The sequence below is a fragment of the Bos taurus genome, chromosome 7 (assembly GCF_002263795.3).
Source record: "Bos taurus isolate L1 Dominette 01449 registration number 42190680 breed Hereford chromosome 7, ARS-UCD2.0, whole genome shotgun sequence".
In the NCBI taxonomy this organism is placed as follows: Eukaryota; Metazoa; Chordata; class Mammalia; order Artiodactyla; family Bovidae; genus Bos; species Bos taurus.
Window position 1 is genome coordinate 52,299,371 of NC_037334.1, and position 22,111 is coordinate 52,321,481.

The following is a 22,111-nucleotide window of genomic DNA, read 5'->3' on the forward strand; positions in this document are numbered from 1 at the left end:
TTGTGCTACCTCCAGCAGAATCCAATCCTAATGCTCTCACAGTAAGATAGTGTTAAAATATTATATAATACAGTAGAATGCACAACTCTTAAGTGTAAGAGAATTCGATGTAACTGATCTTTGTCATTTTTTCTTGATCACTAATTTAGAGTGAGGAGTGCTTTACGTTCATTATTTTTATAATCTTCTGCCAAACCCTAAGGAAGTTGACATATTATCTCCTCTTTTACTTGCACACAATTTGGAAGTAATAAATGGAAAAAAATGTGAAATATATTCTAAGTCTATTTGAATTGAGTACCCCAGTTCTTAACCCAGATGCTATGCCAGCAAGCACTAACTGGTAGCACTGTCTTCAAAACTGAGAAAGTGAAATTCTTTTTCATAAACTGAACTCACATGTAGAAATGTAACTTTTAGTCTATTCCTTGATTTTGGTTCTGTACCAAAGATCACACTGCTCTGAACCAATGAACCCAAAGTTCTTATAGCAGCATTGACCTAAGTAAGCTGGGTCAGATACCACAGTTGATCTTCATCATGATCCAATCAGTCTGATTATATTCCTGTACCTTCTCAACATATCACATTCATTACTGAAGAAATGAATGCTCTGAATAGAGAGTAGAATTAACCCTATGGTTGTATTTTTTTTTTTTTGGTTGTATTTTTGTACTATTTCTTCAGTCTTTTTCTGTCAATCCTAATATACATATTCTTTTTTTTGAAAGTTTATTATACACAATTTGTAAGTTCCTTACTCAGATTAAAATACTATATTCACATTAGCCCACTATTTGTTTTGAAGCAGTAGCTATTCTAGTATTCTGAATGAAATAACTAATTTCAGAAAAGTATGAGCAATTATGTGGCAGAATTTTTATCACTAAACAATTTAGAGATTCTGGAATGTTAATAGAGCCAATAGGCTCTAGTAATTTTCTGTTAAAATTAACCATATGGCTTTGACAACATCTCTTTAAAAAATTATACTGAAAAAAGATTTAGAGTCATAAATGACTATTTTGAAAAAATGGATCACAAGAGCTGAATCAGACATTCTTAAGCATTTGCTCTGATAATGCTGTCCTTGTAGAGTGATGAATTTTTGCTGACTTGGATGCTGGGTGCATGAAAATTCATGTTTATGTGTATTAGTTTTGTATTGCTGCTATTAAAAATTACCACAAACATAGACTCTCAAAACAATAAAAATGTGCTACTATATAGTTCTGTAGGTGTGATGTCTGACATGAGTCTGGGCTAAATTCAGGATGTTGGCAGGGATGCATTTCTTTCTGGTGGCTCTAGAGGAGAATTAATTTCTTGGTCTTTTCCAGCTTTTAGATGCTGCCTATATTACTTGACTCATGGTCTCTTTAATCTACATTCAAAGCCAGCAACACTCTGTCCCTTACTCCAGTTCTTCTGTAATCATATCTTCCTTGATCATAGCCAGGAAAGGTTCTGTCCCTCCCAGATAATCCAAGATAACCTCTCCTTCACAGGGTCCTCAATTTAATTACATTTATGAATTCTCTTTTGACATGTAAGAACATTATTACAGACTTTGGGAATTAGGGCATGAGTATCTTTGGGTAGGTGGCCATTATTCTGCTTACTGTTGGCTGCTTGAAAGAAAATTATCCAGTCTGGCAGTACCACCTATGGCCAAAGAAAGGCATACAAAGACCTTTGTGACAGGAGTTTAGACCTTATTGATTAGATGCTTTAACCCTAGACAAAGTATTAGACAAACTTCTAAATATAGTTAAACAAAAACACTGAGTTTATAAATATATTACGAATCTTTACCAAAATTCAATTTCAATTATAAAACTGGAAAATCTGAACTAAAGGATATGGGTTTGAGGTAGAAAATGTTCTAAAATTGACTGTGGTTGTGGATGTGAATATACTAAAAGCCATTGAATTATACATTTTGAATGTATAATTTTATGGTATGTGAATTACATCTCATTAAAGCTGTTTTTTAAAAAAAGGAATAAAACAAGTATACTAACGCATATATATGGAATTTAGAAAGATGGTAACGATAACCCTGTATACGAGACAGCAAAAGAGACACTGATGTATAGAACAGGCTTATGGACTCTGTGGGAGAGGGAGAGGGTGGGAAGATTTGGGAGAATGGCATTGAAACATGTGAAATGTCATGTATGAAACAAACAAAAAAAAAGGCAGATCTAATCACTTAATTATTTTGTCATAGAAAGTATAAACCTGCTTTGAGCAAGCCCATTCATTCACTCTAACTCTACCCACTGCATATGAATAGTGTAAACAGTGTTACATGACAGCTCTTCATACTCTTGAACTCTGGTACTTTGACGCCCTCTTTTCTTTATTTAAAATTCCTATGGATACACTCTGACTTATCAATGTACTTTAAATGTGATATCCCAAAATGAACACAATATCCCAATATTTCAGGCTAGGTTTTAGTAAATAAAATAAATTGTAAGCCTTTTTAATTCACATTTTACACCGTAGATAGTGTGGTGGTGGTTTAGTCGCTAAGTCATGTCCTCCTCTTGCCACCCATAGACTGTAGTCCACCAGGCTCCTCTGTCCATAGGATTTCCCAGGCAAGAAAACTGGATTGGGTTGCCATTTCCTTCTCAAGGGGATCTTTAAAAAAAAAAAAAAAAGGAATAAAACAAATCATTCTCATGATTTTTTTTTTAATCCAAAAACATGGCAGGCCTAATAACTATTAGACTCCCGTTTGGGGAAGTTTTGGAACATGAAACTTTTGGAAAGCCATGAAACATGAAAGTTTTGGAAACTCACTGTCCTCAGACTTAGGTGTTGGAATGAAGAAGTAATATTCTTTAATAAGGCATTGGTAAAATACTCTCTTTAGAAACATAATTGATTGCAATTTTGCAGTGTCTACTCATTTATAATTCTATAATATTTACCGTGAAAATGATATACTAAAGTGTATATTCTTTTTAACTTAAATGATAATTAAATTATTTTAATCATTAACTCTGAACATTAACATAAATGAAATTTTGCTCTTTGTACTTCTGTGCAACAACACAGCTCTTCCTGAACTCATAAAAGCCATATGGAAATAGAACTTAGTGTTTTAAATTAATGAACACAGTTGACAACCTATCTGGTACATTTAGGATAACTGCATTCAGTTTTGCATTCAGTGAAACCAGTAAAGATGAGACAGAACGCATGGTGGCGCTGCAGGTTAAGGTGATAAAAAAAGAGACTTGCCTTAAAAACAGTAGCTCCAGTATCCAGCTAGTTTCACACTGCCTGGAAACTGCCTGAAGAATAGCTTTCTCAGCCACAGCGAAAGTGAGTGTGAAACCTCTCTAAAACTTTATTTAGTGACAAAGCTTTGACCTGCTAGGGCTACCAGGATCTTGGGCATTTATGAAGCTCCTGTGAACCTAGTTGTCAGGAAACAGCAATGGAGACTGGACGGATGCACAATCACAGACAAAGGCAAGTCCTAGTTTTCTTTGTTTGCCTGAGCATGTCTTGGGGGAGCGCTGATTTGGGGCCCTATTCAGTAGTAGAAGAAACAGAGAGAGGCTCCTTTGTGGCAAATTTAGCAAAAGATCTGGAGTTGGGGTTGGCAGAGATGGCTACTCGAGCGGTCCGGATCATTTCCCAGGGGAACAAAGAGCATTTGCAGCTCAAGGTTCAGACGGGGGATTTGCTCCTAAATGAGAAGCTAGATCGAGAGGAGCTATGCGGTCCAACTGAGCCTTGCATACTACATTTCCAAGTATTAATGGAAAAACCTTTAGAGATATTCCAGGCAGAACTGAGGGTGAAGGACATCAATGACCATTCCCCCGTGTTCAATGAAAGAGAAATTATTCTAAAAATACCGGAAAACAGTCCTACAGGAACTGCATTCCCTCTGAGTAATGCTCTGGACTTGGATGTAGGCAGCAACAATATTCAGAACTATACAATTAGCCCCAACTTCCATTTCCGGGTTATAACCCACAAGCGCAGTGATGGCAGAAAATACCCTGAGCTGGTGTTGGACAAAGAGCTGGATCGGGAGGAGGAGCCCGAAATCTCATTAACGCTGACAGCGCTGGATGGCGGCTCTCCACCAAGGTATGGGACAGCCCAGGTTCGCATTGAAGTGGTGGACATCAACGATAACGCCCCTCAGTTTCAGCAGTTGCTCTACAAGGTGCATATTCCTGAAAACAGCCCCGTAGGCTCCCTGGTTGTCACTGTTTCTGCCAGCGATGTAGACAGTGGACTCTATGGGAAAATATCATACACATTCTTTCAGCCTTCTGAAGATATTAGTAAAACTTTGGAGGTAAATCCAAAAACAGGAGAAATTCGACTGAGAAAACAAGTAGATTTTGAAACAGTTTTCTCTTATGAAGTGGACGTCAAGGCCACCGATGGGGGCGGCCTCTCAGGAAAATGCACTCTTCTCCTGCAGGTAGTGGATGTGAATGACAATCCTCCGGAAGTGACAGTATCTGCACTTACCAGCCCCATCCCAGAGAACTCCCCTGAAATTGTAGTTGCTGTTTTCAGTGTTTCAGATCCTGACTCTGGGGACAATGGGAAAACAACTTGCTCCATCCAAGATGACCTTCCTTTTCTTCTAAAACCCTCAGTCAAGAACTTCTACACCTTAGTAACGGAGAGAACACTGGACAGAGAGGAAAGAGCAGAGTACAACATCACCATCACGGTCACTGACATGGGAACCCCAAGACTGAAAACCGAGCACAACATAACCGTGCTGGTGTCCGACGTCAACGACAACGCCCCCGCCTTCACCCAGACCTCCTACACCCTGTGGGTCCGCGAGAACAACAGCCCCGCCCTGCACATCGGCAGCGTCAGCGCCACAGACACAGACGCGGGCGCTAACGCCCAGGTCACCTACTCGCTGCTGCCGCCCCCCGACCCGCTCGTGCCCCTCGCCTCCCTCGTGTCCATCAACCCCGACAACGGCCACCTCTTCGCCCTCACGTCCCTGGACTACGAGGCCCTAAGAGCCTTCGAGTTCCGCGTGGGCGCCACCGACCGCGGCTCGCCCGCGCTCAGCAGCCAGGCGCTGGTGCGCGTGCTCGTGGCGGACGCCAACGACAACGCGCCCTTCGTGCTCTACCCGCTGCAGAACGCCTCGGCGCCCTGCACCGAGCTGGTGCCCAGGGCGGCCGAGCCGGGCTACCTGGTGACCAAGGTGGTGGCGGTGGACGGCGACGCGGGCCAGAACGCCTGGCTGTCGTACCAGCTGCTCAAGGCCACGGAGCCCGGGCTGTTCGGCGTGTGGGCGCACAACGGCGAGGTGCGCACGGCGCGGCTGCTGAGCGAGCGCGACGCGCCCAAGCAGCGGCTGGTGGTGCTGGTCAAGGACAACGGCGAGCCGCCGCTGTCGGCCAGCGTCACGCTGCACGTGCTGCTGGTGGACGGCTTCTCGCAGCCCTACCTGCCGGCCCCGGAAGCGGAAGCGGCGGCCGCGGCGCCGGCCGACCCGCTCACCGTCTACCTGGTGGTGGCCTTGGCGTCGGTGTCGTCGCTCTTCCTCTTCTCGGTGCTGGTGTTCGTGGCGGTGCGACTGTGCAGGAGGGGCGGGGAGGCCTCGGCGGGTCGCTGCCCGGTGGCCGAGGGCCACTTCCCAGGCCACCTGGTGGACGTCAGCGGCACGGGGACCCTGTCCCAGAGCTACCAGTACGAGCTGTGTCTAACAAGAGAAACTGGGACGAATGAGTTCAAGGTCCTAAAGCCAATTCTCCCCAATCTTTCATCCAAGAGCATAGGCAGGGAAGTCGAAGAAAACCCCTCGTTTCAGGGTAGCGTTGGAATTTAATAATTGATAAGTGGAAGTGAAGTCGCTCAGTCGTGTCCGACTCTCTGCGACCCCATGGACTGTAGCTTACCAGGCTGCTCTGTCCATGGGATTTTCCAGGCAATAGTACTGGAGTGGATTGCCATTTGCTTCTCCAGGGGATCTTCCCGACCCAGGGATCGAACCCGCGTCTCCCGCATTTTAGACAGACGCTTTACCGTCTGAGCCACCAGGGAAGTCCCCTAATAGGAACTTATTTAATAAAGACATTTTCTTCCTCTATTTTTTCTTTAAAATATTACCACCACCAATAAGGTAGTATTTAATTTTCTGTGTTTTGTTTATCCTCAATCTCCAACTTTGTTCAACTTCACAAGTTTCCTTAGATTCATAGTTCAGTTCAGTGAAGCATTTCTCACCAGAATCCCAACAAGTGAAATAGGCTTTATCGTCAAAGTTGGTATTACCACATTTTCTCCACTTATGTATCTTTACTGACTTTGTGTTTACATTTTAAATGTCAGTTCTTAATACTTATTCAGTTACTAAGATAATCTGCTGCATGCGATCTGTATGTGTACTATTTGATATTTCATTTTTTTTCAAAACCGGTATTTTCGGTGATTTGTCAGTCTAGATTTTCATTACAGCAATTTTCTTAAACTATGTTACTTTTTAAAACATTCTCTCTGTATTGGCATTTACTTATTTAAAATATAGTATTTCCATTGTGTGATGTCTCTTATCTGAAAATAAGAAACATGATTTTAGGATACCGAGGGTGCATATATATGTATGTTTGCAGACAAAAAAAGCAAAAATATCATTATTCTATAGTATCACATAGAAATGTTTAATAGTTTGTTGCTTTTAACTTTGTCAGAAAAAAATCAGATATTCCTGTTAAATTTTGGGGGGCTAACAATGCAGTCCCATTCAGTTGAAAAACAGAAGTCATCAAGCAGCGGTTTATACCCTATGGCTTTTATATTAAACAATTTGAGTGTTTTGAACAGTATCTATCCCTTTCCTTGTACCATAGTTCTCAGTTTAATCTGTATATCTTGCTTACTGTTGAGGAAAAGAGAGATTTCCCCCTAGATATTAGGGCCTTGGACAAAATTCTCTGTGAGGCAGAGTTTATAATGCTGTTCTTATTTTCAGTAGATAGGACAGGCATTAGTGTGGTCTACTTTTTATTTTGTGCATGAAATTAGATCCCACTTGAATTAAGAAGGACCTTAAAAAAGAGGTCAGTCCCTGCTTTAATTCTGCATATATTTTAAAACTGATGTAAGAAAAACAAAGACATGTGAAAGAAAGGGAACAAATTGCAAAGAATGAGTGAAAGAATACAATTTTTCAAATGGTAAGGCCCTAAAATATTTCATGTCCTACTCACTAGAGTTTATTTATGCATGCCTTAATACAGTAAGCATTTAGTGATTGTCTGATTTGGCAATCGATGATTAAGACATAGTTTCCATATTGAAGTTCCATTCATTAACCAGGTCACATATTGAAGAAGGGACACATTATTGGAAACAATATTTACAAGGCAATTACACAGGTTTTTATTGGAGCACAGAGAAGATACAGCCTTAAATGCTTCTTTCTAGATTATACAATGATGATTCTATTTCGGCAATGTAATTAAGTTTGGAAGAAATTTGTTAAAGAAGGTGTGAAATTTTTCTTTTCTCAGTTTTTGGTGTTCCTATGCTCAAGTTTTGGAAAGGTAAAATCTGTTCCTTTGGTGATCTTTGAGGTCACTAGTTTTCCTTTGGATTCCTTGTATTGCTTGGGAGAAGTGTCAGTAGTGCAAGGCTTAGAACTAAAATCTAGCACAATGGACAGATTCAACTGCTAGACACATTATTTTTTCAACTGATGAATTTTTAACTTTCACCATAAGCAGTGAAAAATTTCAACAAAGTGAACAGTTCTCTATTTTAACATTATTTTTAATGATACAAACAAAAGAAAAACGAAATATTTAAATAACAAAGACATACAAGCGCACAAATTGGGTACAGCGATTTGAGTCTGTTGGAGGCCACGCGGTGGCGCTGCAGGCTAAAGAGACAGGGGTAAAAATCTGAACTGAGAGTGCTGCGGTAAGTCACTGACATAAGAAGAAAGATAGCGGCAGGTAGACCAGGGAGAAAAGCTGTAGCAACCCAAGATTAGAAAAGGGGGTTATAAAACATAACCCATACCTTTGCTACTACACGGTGTAGATCTGCGGTTTGCGACTGCTGTTTATTTACACTGGGATCTGTGATTGTTACCAATATTAAAGACGTATTCAGAAGCAGCTATGGAGGCTAGACGATTTCCCTGCTCAAGACAAAGGCAAGTCCTGTTTCTTTTTCTGTTTGGGGGAGTATCCTTGGCAGGCTCTGGGTTTGGACGTTACTCGGTGACAGAGGAAACAGAGAGAGGATCCTTTGTAGTCAATATAGCTAAGGATCTGGGGCTGGGGGACAAGGAGTTGCTTGCAAGGGGAGCGCGGGTGGTCTCTGATGATAATAAACAACACTTGCTCCTGGACTCTCAAACTGGGGATTTGCTTACAAATGAAAAACTGGACCGGGAGAAGCTGTGTGGCTCCAGAGAACCCTGTGTGCTGTATTTTCAAATTTTAATGGATAATCCCTTTCAGATTTACCGGATTGAGCTGAGGGTGAGGGACATAAATGATCATTCACCAGTTTTTCGAGACAAAGAGACAGTCTTAAAAATATTAGAAAATACAGCTGAAGGGACCTCATTTCAACTAGAAAGAGCACAAGATTCAGATGGAGGACTTAATGGTATCCAAAACTATACTATCAACCCCAACTCTTTTTTCCATATTAAAATTAGTGGCAGTGATGAAGGCATAATATATCCAGAGCTAGTACTGGACAGGACGCTGGATCGGGAGAAACAGCAAGAGTTCAGCTTAACACTCACAGCGCTGGATGGTGGGTTGCCACCCAGGTCTGGAGCCACTAATATACACATTGTTATCCTGGATGTCAATGACAATGCCCCTCAGTTTTCTCAGGCAATCTATGTGACCCAGACTCCGGAGAACAGCCCAGTAGGGTCCTTTATTGCTAAAGTCTCTGCAGAAGATGCAGACTCTGGAATCTATGCAGACATATCCTATTCATTTTTTGATGCTTCTGAAGATATTCTAACAACCTTTCATATCAATCCTTTTTCTGGAGAAATCATACTCAGACTGTTGCTTGATTATGAGCTAGTAAAGTCTTACAAAATAAATACACAGGCAATCGATGGTGGGGGCCTTTCTTCAAAATGCACAGTTTTGGTCGAGGTATTAGACACCAACGACAATGCCCCTGAACTGATCATATCATCACTTTCCAACCATGTTGTGGAGAACTCTCCTGAGACAGCATTGGCTGTTTTTAGGATTAAAGACAGAGACTCTGGAGAAAATGGAAAGACAGTGTGCTTCATCCCAGACCATCTGCCATTTCTTCTGAAACCCTCTGTGGAGAATTTTTACATCCTAATGACAGAAGGGGCACTGGACAGAGAAAGCCAAGCGGAGTACAACATCACTATCACGGTCACTGACATGGGAACCCCCAGACTGAAAACCGAGCACAACATAACCGTGCTGGTGTCCGACGTCAACGACAACGCCCCCGCCTTCACCCAGACCTCCTACACCCTGTGGGTCCGCGAGAACAACAGCCCCGCCCTGCACATCGGCAGCGTCAGCGCCACAGACACAGACGCGGGCGCCAACGCCCAGGTCACCTACTCGCTGCTGCCGCCCCCCGACCCGCTCGTGCCCCTCGCCTCCCTCGTGTCCATCAACCCCGACAACGGCCACCTCTTCGCCCTCACGTCCCTGGACTACGAGGCCCTAAGAGCCTTCGAGTTCCGCGTGGGCGCCACCGACCGCGGCTCGCCCGCGCTCAGCAGCCAGGCGCTGGTGCGCGTGCTCGTGGCGGACGCCAACGACAACGCGCCCTTCGTGCTCTACCCGCTGCAGAACGCCTCGGCGCCCTGCACCGAGCTGGTGCCCAGGGCGGCCGAGCCGGGCTACCTGGTGACCAAGGTGGTGGCGGTGGACGGCGACGCGGGCCAGAACGCCTGGCTGTCGTACCAGCTGCTCAAGGCCACGGAGCCCGGGCTGTTCGGCGTGTGGGCGCACAACGGCGAGGTGCGCACGGCGCGGCTGCTGAGCGAGCGCGACGCGCCCAAGCAGCGGCTGGTGGTGCTGGTCAAGGACAACGGCGAGCCGCCGCTGTCGGCCAGCGTCACGCTGCACGTGCTGCTGGTGGACGGCTTCTCGCAGCCCTACCTGCCGGCCCCGGAAGCGGAAGCGGCGGCCGCGGCGCCGGCCGACCCGCTCACCGTCTACCTGGTGGTGGCCTTGGCGTCGGTGTCGTCGCTCTTCCTCTTCTCGGTGCTGGTGTTCGTGGCGGTGCGGCTGTGCAGGAGGGCTGGGGCGACCTCGGCGGGTCGCTGCCCGGTGGCCGAGGGCCACTTCCCAGGCCACCTGGTGGACGTCAGCGGCACGGGGACCCTGTCCCAAAGCTACCAGTATGAGGTGTGCCTGACGGGAGGTACTGGGACGAATGAGTTCAAATTCTTGAAGCCGATTCTCCCCACTGTTCAGGCACAAGATCCTGGGAGAAATAGTGACGAAAATCCCACATTTCGAAATAGCCTTGGATTTAATTTTCAGTAAAATTCTTTCTATATGTTCACGTATTTTTGAAGTGTTATGAAACTATATCAATATTAGTTTAGTTTTATTACTCCAAGTTAAATTATTTTGCAACTAAAGCCTTATTTTAAAGTACTATATGATTTTACAATGTTATTTCATCCTTTTTTTCCCATTAAACAGGTTAGTTGTAATCAGTACTCCATCTAAATATTAGTTTGTATGTTTAGGTCCTTCAAAATGTACAAGAGTTTAGTACCATTTTCATTCTGGAAAACAGGTTGATTTTTTTCCCTAGTACATTTCATAGACTGAATCTCATTATCTTATACACCTACAGTACTTCCTTTACCTAAGAAGATATACCTGCATGTCTTGACCTTACTAAAACATTTAATCATGATAAGAAACTATCATCTAGCTCTAAATGATATTTTAAAAGAAATATTTCTCTATTATTCTGCTCATGATAAAATGAAACATCATTGGTAGGATTCCCTCGTGGTCCAGTGGTAAGGACCTAGAGTTTTCACTGTCTGCAAAGAGGGTCGCAAAGGGGTCGCAAAGAGCAACTTCACTCACTCACTGTGTTCATATAATTTCATTTTCTTTAAATATGCTACTCTTTGTTAATATTTTCTAATGTTCATTTTTGCTGATATAGAAACCAGACTATGTCTTATAATTCAAAATATAACCTGCATGAAAATGAATATAAATAAAAACATTTTGAGGGTCTGTATAAAGCTATTAGTGGACTGTTGCAAAGCTTTTCACTTTTCATTTTATTTTGTAAATATATTTTAATTATCTATAATTTTTAAATAAAGATGAACTAAAAATCATAAGGAATGACAACAAATTCATCTCTAGCTCTCTTCTCTGTTTTCTGTAGATTTATCTACATTTTCTGTTATGTGTTTATACTGCTTTGACATTCAATTTTATACTTTAATAACTTCTTCCTGTAATAAAGCACTTAACCTTCTTACCTTTTTATTTCTTAATTGCTTGGCCTCCTTTCTTTCTTTTCTTATTGAAATATAATAACAATATTATGTTAGTTTCAGGTGTACCACGTAGTGATTTGACATTTGCATACATTGCAAAATGATTACCACAAGTCTAGTAACCAACTGTACCCATACAAGTTATTATAATATATTCCTTATGCTGTATATTACATTTTCATGTTTTTTGAAATTTTATAATTGTTTAAGTCTGTGCCTTTTAATCCCCATCACCTATTTCGTGCCCTCCTTGCCTTCCAATTAACAAACACACAAACATTACACATTCCCTTTCTTCTATTCTCCCTGTCTTAGGTTTTCTTCTTCTCCTGCTTCTGCTTCCTCTCCCCCTCTCCTCCTCCTTTTGGTTAAACTAATAGTTTTGGTTTATTTGCTAAGATTACTTCAAAGTACACATTCAGTTCAGTTCAGTTCAGTCCGACTCTTTGCAACCCCATGAATAGCAGCACACCAGGCCTCCCTGTCCATCACCAACTCCCAGAGTTCACTCAGACTCACGTCCATTGAGTCAGTGATGCCATCCAGCCATTTCATCCTCTGTCGTTCCCTTCTCCTCTTGCCCCTAATCCCTCCCAGCATCAGAGTCTTTTCCAATGAGTCAACTCTTCGAATGAGGTAGCCAAAGTACTGGAGTTTCACCATAGTATGATTACATTCCCTTTCTTGAAAATATCTTTCCTAGAGTTGATAATTATTTTTATTGGCACAACTTTCTATTTAATTCTATTGATTTTTCACATTATTTCTCCCTGAATATCATTATTTTCCCTTAAATTTAAAAAAAAATCTCAGAAGCCTATCAGTTATACTTATTTTCTGGAGATCTTTCACACAAATTCCCTCCTATCTCTCGCCTTCATTTATACTATTTGCTCTATAGTTAGGACTTTAACATTTTCCTATGTTGGTCCCCTTTGATAAGAAACAGTATATAGTGGATCCTTGAGCAACAGGGTTTTGAACTTTGTGTCCACATATATGAGGATTTCTCTAATACATATAGTGTATGCACTGACTGCACATCTGATGAGTCAACGCACTGCAGAATGCAAACTTAATACACCATCTTAGCTTGGCTGAATCCTCGGATGTGCAACCCTTGGATGCGGAGGGCCAACTATGGGATTTGGGCATCTGGGGAATTTGATATCTGTGGGTCTTAGAACCAACCCTTCACAAATTCTAAGAGGCCACTTATTTAGCTGACACAGATCTCTCAATATCTTCATAAAAATAGATGCAGAGGACATAAAATTTTTGAGAACTTGCCTTGTGAAGGTATCTTGCTTTCATTTGATTGATAGTTTGGATATAAAATTCTAGGCTGAAAATAATTTTCCCTCATATCTTAAAAACAGTATTCCTTTTAGTGATTGCATATAGAGTTGCTATTCAGAAGACTTTGCATTCTAATTCCTATCTCTTTTAACGTCACATTTTTGCATGGTGGAAACATTGGAAACTGTTTCTCCTATTCTGAAGATACATCAGTGTCAGCTATTTATCTAGTCACATGGGTGTACTCTGTTAACATTTAAACTCTCACTTTTAGCTCTAAGAAATTTCCTTGTTCTATTTTCATCGTAATTTCTCCTTTGAATTTTGTATCTTCTCACCATAATTTCATTAGTTAAATACTGGATATCCTGAATTGATAGATTGTCTCCCTCTAATTTTTTTCCACTTCTTATTTTCTTTTTGCCTCTTGTTCTACTTTTTGGACAAAATATTTTATCATCCAAGCTTTGTACTTTTAATTTTTGACTGACAAATATTTATTTTTTAAAAGCTCTTTTTAATTCTCTTGAATGTTTTTCATAGCATCTGTTTTAGATTTATAAATGTAGGATCTTTTGTCATTTAGATGACCAGTAGGCACATGAAAAGACGCTCAACATCACTAATTATTAGAGAACTGCAAATCAAAACTGAGGCACCACCTAACACTGGTCAAAATGGCCATCATTAAAAAGTCTACAAAAAACAAGTGCTGGAGAAGGTATGGAGAAAAGGGAACTCTCCTACACTGTTGGTAGGAAGGTAAGTGGGTACAAACAGTATGGAAGTTCCTCAGAAAACCAGAAATAGAATTACCACTTGATCCAGCAATCCCACTCCTGGGAATATACCCAGACAAAACTAAAATTCAGAAAGATACATGCACCCCCATGTACACAGCAGCACTATTCACAATAGCCAAAACATGGAAGCAACCTAAATGTCCATCAACATATGAATGAATAAATAGGAACTTAGTACATATATACAATGGAGTACCACTCTGCCATAAAAATGAACAAAATAATGCCATTTGCAGCAACATGGATGGAACTAGAGAGTATCATACTAAGTGAAGTAAGTCAGAAAGTACAAATATCATATGAAATCACTTATATGTGGAATCTAAAATATGGCACAAATGAACCTACCAACAAAACAAACAGACTCATAAGACATAGAGAACAGACTTCTGGTTGCCAACAGGGAGAAGGGGAGAGGGAGAGGGATGGACTGGGAATTTGGGGTTGGTAGATGCAAAGTATTACTTTTAGAACGAATAAACAACAAGCTCCTAATGTATAGCAGAGGGAACTACATTCAATATCCTGTGATAGACCATAATGGAAAAGAACATTTTAAAAGTGTGTGTGTATATATATATGTGTGTGTGTGTTTGTATAACTGAATTACTTTGCTGTACACCAGAGACTGGCACAACATTGTAAATCAACTATAATAGAAAAAATTATTCTGTCATCTACAATTCTTTTAAATTATTAAATTCATTGTAAAAAGTATTATAACTACTTTTAAAATGAGAGTGAGTCATAGAGAAATTAAGAACTTGCCCAAGATTATGTATCTAGGAAGTAGCACTAAGCCCTAATCCATTCTTTATCTTACAAAAGAATACATACTTCATATGATTACTATTGCAATTAAATATGTAAACACATATGTGGCACTAGAATAATAGGCAGCACAGAATAAATACTCAATAAATATTAGCTCTTACTAGATTTTACTACTCTGAGGATATTAATCAGATTTTTTACATTGAAATATAGTTGATTTACATTGCTCTGTTAATTTCTGCTATCCAGCAAGTTAATCAAACATTTTAAAACACTTTCTTCTGTTTTCTCTATTTCTGTATCTGTTTCCTCCTGTGACCCTCTTTTTTGGTGGTGGTGGTGGTTTTGGCATTAATACTTCCTCATGTCTTGCGGTCCATGGCTATCTTCTCATATTTAAGAATGATGAGAGATCAAGGCACTGACAGCTCTTTGTGTATGTGATAATGAGGTTATTGATGGCAGGACCTCACTCTAATGTAATCATTGTAAGATAAGAGTTATTAGCTTAGGAGATCCTCAAATACCAGTATGTTTAAGTTTCTGTTTGAGCCTTTCATATGCTCCAGGTTAGGATTCTGCAATATTGTTAGAGATGCCCACCCTGCGTACTTCAACTGGAGACAACTGCGTGAAAAGGGACTAGAAATCTCACCACTCAGGATGCAAAGTTTTGTTTGATTTCCCTATTTTTGGCTTCACCCCTCACACTTGCACTTAGCTCTTTCCAGGGTCTCCAAAGTTAAAGATGTTGTTTGGTAGCTAAGTTGTGTCCGACTCCTTTCCAACCCCATGGACTGTAGCCCAGCAGGATCCTCTGTCCATGGGACTTCCCAGGCAAGAATACTGGAGTGGGTTGCCATTTCCTTTTTGGCCCTCAATGAACTTCAGTCTTTTTTCTTTTGGACTTCAGTCTTATACACTTCGTTCCTCTAAATCCTGTATCCAAATGGGATTATGTTGGACAAACAGGAACTTTTCTTTAGACATTTCTTGGAACTGATAACTGCTCTTTGATCTGATTTCTGTCATCAAAATTATGTATATACATTCTTCGTCTCTGTAAGTTCATATAATTTTTATTAACTATCATTTATTGGGCATTTTAAAAGGAGTGAGCTGTGCAAAATCAAAGAATTACATGAAAGTACTGGATCACAATAAACTGTGAAAACCCTGTATACGAGACAGCAAAAGAGACACTGATGTATAGAACAGTCTTTTGGACTCTGGGAGAGGGAGAGGGTGGGATGATTTGGGAGAATGGCATTGAAATACATATAATATCATATATGGAACGAGTCGCCAGTCCAGGTTCGATGCAACAATACTGGATGCTTGGGGCTGGTGAACTGGGACGACCCAGAGGGATGGTATGGGGAGGGAGGAGGGAGGAGGGTTCAGGATGGGGAACACATGTATACCTGTGGCGGAGTCATTTCAATATTTGGCAAAACCAATACAATATTGTGAAGTTTAAAAATAAAATAAAAAAAAAAGAAATTGTTATCCTTAAAAAAAAAAAAGAAATTTTTATCCTTAAAAAAAAAAGAGATGGGAATACCAGACCACCTGACCTCTCTTGAGAAACCTGTATGCAGGTCAGGAAGCAACAGTTAGAACTGGACATGGAACAACAGACTGGTTCCAAATAGGAAAAGGAGTACGTCAAGGCTGTACATTGTCACCCTGCTTATTTAACTTATATGCAGAGTACATCATGAGAAATGCTGGGCTGGAAGAAGCACAAGCTGGAATCAAGATTGCCAGGAGAAATATCAATAACCTCAGATATGCAGATGACACCACCCTTATGGCAGAAAGTGAAGAGGAACGAAAAAGCCTCTTGATGAAAGTGAAGGAGGAGAATGAAAAAGTTGGCTTAAAGCTCAGCATTCAGAAAACTAAGATCATGGCATCTGGTCCCATCACTTTATGGGAAATAGATGGGGAAACAGTGGAAACAGTGTCAGACTTTATTTTGGGGGGCTCCAAAATCACTGCAGATGGTGATTGAAGCCATGAAATTAAAAGATGCTTTCCTTGGAAGGAAAGTTATGACCAACCTAGATAGCATATTTAAAAGCAGAGACATTACTTTGCCAACAGAAGTCTGTCTAGTCAAGGCTATGGTTTTTCCAGTAGTCATGTATGGATGTGAGAGTTGGACTATAAAGAAAGCTGAGTGCCGAAGAATTGATGCTTTTGAACAGTGGTGTTGGAGAAGACTCAAGGGAGTCCCTTGGACTGCAAGGAGATCCAACCAGTCCATCCTAAAGGAGATCAGTCCTGGGTGTTCATTGGAAGGACTGATGCTGAAGCTGAAGCTCCAATACTTTGGCCACCTCATGCGAAGAGTTGACTCACTGGAAAAAGACCCTGATGCTGGGAGGGATTGGGGGCAGGAGGAGAAGGGGACGACAGAGGATGAGATGGCTGGATGGCATCACTGACTCGATGCACATTAAGTTTGGGTGAACTCTGGGAGTTGGTGATGGACAGGGAGGCCTGGCGAGCTGCGATTCACGGGGTCGCAAAGAGTTGGACATGACTGAGCGACTGAACTGACTGTAATATTGCTCTTCGAAATTTGGAAGGAATCAAACATGAGGGTATTCTGTCTTCTCTGAACATAATAAATGTCACTCTAAATTCAAAAATAAAAGGAGTGAGGATAACTGTGTGTAGTAAATCCATCTACTTTTCAATTTCTGCCCTTTTGTAGTGATTTATTTTTCAACCATGTGTCTAGCTTACATTTTTAAGAATATAATTGAACTTAACATTTTAAAAATGAAAACTTCTTAGATCCCTCCTCCATCAATTTTTGAGGACACTCTTGAGACCTTCTATACTGGACATCACAGGTGAATTCTGTTCCAAACAATCTCGCTCACCATGTAGCAACCATGTACTCTGGCTAAAACTGAAACCATCAAAAGCTTAAGAGGTGACCCCAGAGAGGATTAAAGCAAAACAGAGGACAAAGATGAGTTCAGATTCTGAAACTAAAATCTCCACCTACAGTTCTATTGTGGGCTTCCCTGGTGGATCAGCTGGTAAGAATTCTGCCTGCAATGCGGGAGACCTGGGTTAGATCCCTGGGTTGGGAAGATCCCCTGGAGAAGGGAACGGCTAGCCACTTCAATTCTATTCTGGCCTGTATAGAATTTCATGATAGTCCATGGGGTGGCAGAGAGTTGGACATAACTGAGTGACTCACTTTCACTTTCTTAATTCTATACCCCTGAAACAATGATCGCCTCAGCAGCAGGTACATGATCTTGGTTAGTCTGATCAGAGTAAAACTAAGTTTTTGTCCTACAACTGGGAAAGAGAATCTCTTTCACTCTCTCTTCCTGTGCTGAAAAAGACAGCAGATGACCATAACTGTAGCTGGAATAAATCTTGGGAAACTGAGGGAAGCCAGTTTTAGGAGTAAGCCTGTGTTAAATGAAACTAACATGTTTGTGTATTTGTTCTTTTTTTTTTTTTTTTTGGTAAATTATGAGAAACTAGAATGGCAACCCACTCCAGTGTTCTTGCCTGGAGAATCCCAGGGACAGGGGAGCCTGGTGGGCTGCTGTCTATGGGGTCGCACAGAGTCGGACACGACTGAAGCGACTTAGCAGCAGCAGCAGCAGCAGAACTAAATTACGGATTTCCACAATATGTTCCACCCCAGTATCTTACTTCATTTTTCTCTTAGTTCACAGTTCACTGCTATCAAGGAAATCTACAGACGGCCTTCTAGTGCTGTAAGAACTATCTATATATAGTTCTCTTTGTTCTACCTCATGGTTAATTCAGTTTCATATTCTTTGAGAGGACTTCTGAAATGACTTGTGTACACTTTCCCTTTCCCTTACCACTTAAGGAAGGCCAAATAGTGCTGGAATTTTGTTCAGTGAAACAGTCACTTATACTTTCCTTGTTTCTGGTGCTCAGTTTTCTCAGAAAGATTACAAGCTCCTGGGGGCCAGGAATCACATATTTCTGTATTCACCACAATTGTGTGGAGAGTGGAGAAGGATGCTTAAATGCTTTTTAAAATACTAATAACATAAAAAACTATAAACAGTATAGAATACCTCTTATGGATGATAGACGATATCTGTAATCACTTGAACACAATATATAAAAGAATATTTGCTTCTGGAGGATATTTATGTGAATGGAATTTAGGTAGCTTTCATCAAACTCTGAAAATCTGTGGAAACGCATGGTGGCGCTGCAGGATAACATCGCTGGGGGAGAAAAAACATTCTATGCTGGATGATGTTCTGGACATTGTTACCCAGTGCAAAAAGAGCACTAGGAAGACAAAAAGAACAAGGCTTCAAGTGGCAAACTAGAAGTTATTCAACAAGGTTAAAATCCTTAAGCCTCGGAAGATTCGGTGGACATATCAGAGGCACCTTACCCAGAAGTGGGAAGGGTGAAGCGATTCTGCAGGAAGACTTTGGGAAAGGAGCTATGGAGATTGGAGGGGCAGGCGTTCTGCAGATAAGGCAAGTCCTGCTTTTCTTTGTTTTGCTGGGGATGTCTCAAGCGGGCTCTGACTCTGGGCGCTTCTCAGTGGCAGAGGAAATGCAGAGTGGGAGCATTGTAGGCAATCTGGCAAAAGACCTGGGGCTGGAAGTGGGTGAGCTATCCTTCAGAGGGGCTCGTGTGGTCTCTAATGATAACAAACAGCGATTGCAGCTGGACATAAATACAGGGGATTTGCTCTTAAGTGAAGCACTAGACCGGGAGGAGCTCTGTGGCTTCACCGAGCCTTGTGTGCTGCATTTCCAGATATTAATGAAAAGCCCCTTGCAGTTTTTAAGGATTGAGCTCCAGGTCAAGGATATAAATGATAACTCTCCTGCCTTCTTAGAAAAAGAAATGCTCTTAGAAATCCCAGAGAACAGTCCTGTCGGTGCTGTGTTCTTACTAGAAAGTGCAAAGGATTTGGATGTAGGAATCAACGCTCTAAAAAACTACACAATAAGCCCCAACTCGCATTTCCATATTAAAATGAGAGTCAATCCGGATAATAGGAAATACCCAGAGTTAGTTCTAGATAAGGCGCTGGATTATGAAGATCAGTCTGAACTCAGTTTCATCCTCACCGCTCTGGATGGCGGGTCTCCGCCTAAGTCCGGGAGTGCCTTGGTCCGGGTGCTGGTCGTGGACATTAATGACAACTCCCCTGAGTTTGAGCAGCCATTTTATGAGGTGAAGATTTCAGAAGATAGCACACTAGGCTCACCAGTTGTCACCGTCTCAGCTTGGGATTTAGATTCCGGGAAAAACGGGGAAATATCATATATGTTTTCCCATGCCTCAGAAGATATTCGCAAGACATTTGAAATTAACCAAAAGTCTGGAGAAGTGAGTTTAACTTCACCCCTGGATTTTGAAACAACTGAATCATATTCCATAATCATTCAAGCCACAGATGGGGGAGGCCTTTTTGGAAAATCAACACTCAGAATTGAGGTGATGGATGTGAATGACAATGCTCCTGAAGTGACTGTGTCATCAATTACCAGCCCAATCCCAGAAAATTCTCCGGAGACTGTGGTTATGGTTTTTAGTATCCGAGATAGAGACTCTGGGGAGAATGGGAGGATGATTTGTTCTGTTTCAGAAAACCTCCAGTTCGTGCTAAAATCTTCAGTTGAGAATTACTACACGTTGCAAACGGAAAGAATGCTGGACAGAGAAAGCCAAGCTGAGTACAACATCACCATCACGGTCACTGACATGGGAACCCCAAGACTGAAAACCGAGCACAACATAACCGTGCTGGTGTCCGACGTCAACGACAACGCCCCCACCTTCACCCAGACCTCCTACACCCTGTGGGTCCGCGAGAACAACAGCCCCGCCCTACACATCGGCAGCGTCAGCGCCACAGACACAGACGCGGGCGCCAACGCCCAGGTCACCTACTCGCTGCTGCCGCCCCCTGACCCGCTCGTGCCCCTCGCCTCCCTCGTGTCCATCAACCCCGACAACGGCCACCTCTTCGCCCTCACGTCCCTGGACTACGAGGCCCTAAGAGCCTTCGAGTTCCGCGTGGGCGCCACCGACCGCGGCTCGCCCGCGCTCAGCAGCCAGGCGCTGGTGCGCGTGCTCGTGGCGGACGCCAACGACAACGCGCCCTTCGTGCTCTACCCGCTGCAGAACGCCTCGGCGCCCTGCACCGAGCTGGTGCCCAGGGCGGCCGAGCCGGGCTACCTGGTGACCAAGGTGGTGGCGGTGGACGGCGACGCGGGCCAGAACGCCTGGCTGTCGTACCAGCTGCTCAAGGCCACGGAGCCCGGGCTGTTCGGCGTGTGGGCGCACAACGGCGAGGTGCGCACGGCGCGGCTGCTGAGCGAGCGCGACGCGCCCAAGCAGCGGCTGGTGGTGCTGGTCAAGGACAACGGCGAGCCGCCGCTGTCGGCCAGCGTCACGCTGCACGTGCTGCTGGTGGACGGCTTCTCGCAGCCCTACCTGCCGGCCCCGGAAGCGGAAGCGGCGGCCGCGGCGCCGGCCGACCCGCTCACCGTCTACCTGGTGGTGGCCTTGGCGTCGGTGTCGTCGCTCTTCCTCTTCTCGGTGCTGGTGTTCGTGGCGGTGCGACTGTGCAGGAGGGGCGGGGCGGCCTCGGCGGGTCGCTGCCCGGTGGCCGAGGGCCACTTCCCGGGCCACCTGGTGGACGTCAGCGGCACGGGGACCCTGTCCCAGAGCTACCAGTATGAGGTGTGTCTGATGGGAGGTACTGGGACGAATGAGTTCAAATTCTTGAAGCCGATTCTCCCCAATCTCCCGACCCAACGCACCGGGAAAGAAATAGAGGAAAATCATACTTCCTACAATAGCCTTGGGTTCAATATTCAGTGACCATAATTAAGTTTTATATCTAATATACATGTTGTTTTGTGCTGCTTCCACACCATCGTTGTGTTTGAAATTGCACTGTTACTTTTGAAATATATGTTTGAAATTGCACTGTTACTTTATATCTTTGCATGTTGTACCCATCTTCTTTTAAGTCAATGCTTATTTTTTGTGGTTGTAATTATTACAAATAGTAACTTATTCTCTAACCAAGGAGGTCTTAATTCATAATTAATTAACTTGCCTTACACCAAGTAACTTTTTTCACATGGCTCCTTCTTCAGTTGAACTTTCACTCACAATTATGCTTTTGATAAAATAAAGCAGACCACTTTCAAAGTATTTCAAGTGTTCAAGCATGTCTTCATTTTTTGCAGTTTTTCTTGTGGTTTAATATTGGTTGCTATTCAGAAATGTCATTTTTCTTTCTTTAAATTCACCACTCTTTAATTAACTTTTTAAAACGTTTAATTACTGCTGAAAATATACCTGAAAATAATGTCCTTTGATAAACATAATCACCTTGTTAGAAAGGGCTAGAAGGCAATTTTCCTAGTGTCTCTTCCTTACTGATCCTGGAGGGTTATTGTGAAGACATATTAATATTGTGACCACCCACATAATCTTGGAATTTAAAGTTTTTATTTTCCAGATATCTGACTAATGTTACAAAGGTATAATGCAATCTAGTAGAATGCAGGCTCCTGAACCATAATTTGTTTATTGTAGAGTGGACTTATGTGCTAAAGTGTATAATCTTTTGCCTCCTGTGCTCTCCCAGAATATATATACACTGGGCACTAATTTTCAAATTTTGAAATAGCCA

At 42.4% G+C, this 22,111-nt stretch overlaps 3 protein-coding genes across 3 annotated transcripts; all 3 read left to right on the plus strand.

The window, feature by feature from the left end:
- Positions 1 to 396: 396 nt before the first annotated feature.
- Positions 397 to 6,845, plus strand: LOC100848138 (protocadherin beta-16). The gene has a single exon (XM_003586303.6). The coding sequence runs from the start codon at positions 3,458 to 3,460 to the stop codon at positions 5,846 to 5,848; it is 2,391 nt and encodes a 796-aa protein (XP_003586351.1). The 5' UTR covers positions 397 to 3,457; the 3' UTR covers positions 5,849 to 6,845.
- Positions 6,846 to 7,957: 1,112 nt separating this feature from the next.
- On the plus strand, positions 7,958 to 10,926 carry LOC107131225 (protocadherin beta-10-like). Its single transcript, XM_005209503.5, has one exon. It carries the CDS (start codon positions 8,148 to 8,150, stop codon positions 10,545 to 10,547), a length of 2,400 nt encoding a protein of 799 aa, XP_005209560.1. The 5' UTR covers positions 7,958 to 8,147; the 3' UTR covers positions 10,548 to 10,926.
- Positions 10,927 to 11,011: 85 nt separating this feature from the next.
- LOC100848799 (protocadherin beta-12) lies at positions 11,012 to 21,627 on the plus strand. Its single transcript, XM_005209502.5, has one exon. The coding sequence runs from the start codon at positions 18,688 to 18,690 to the stop codon at positions 21,286 to 21,288; it is 2,601 nt and encodes an 866-aa protein (XP_005209559.2). The 5' UTR covers positions 11,012 to 18,687; the 3' UTR covers positions 21,289 to 21,627.
- Positions 21,628 to 22,111: the final 484 nt, after the last annotated feature.

Bases quoted from the DNA above. Each gene is read 5' to 3' on its own strand.
- LOC107131225 (XM_005209503.5), top strand. From the start codon at position 8,148: ATGGAGGCTAGACGATTTCCCTGCTCAAGACAAAGGCAAGTCCTGTTT.
- LOC100848799 (XM_005209502.5), top strand. From the start codon at position 18,688: ATGATGTTCTGGACATTGTTACCCAGTGCAAAAAGAGCACTAGGAAGA.
- LOC100848138 (XM_003586303.6), top strand. From the start codon at position 3,458: ATGGAGACTGGACGGATGCACAATCACAGACAAAGGCAAGTCCTAGTT.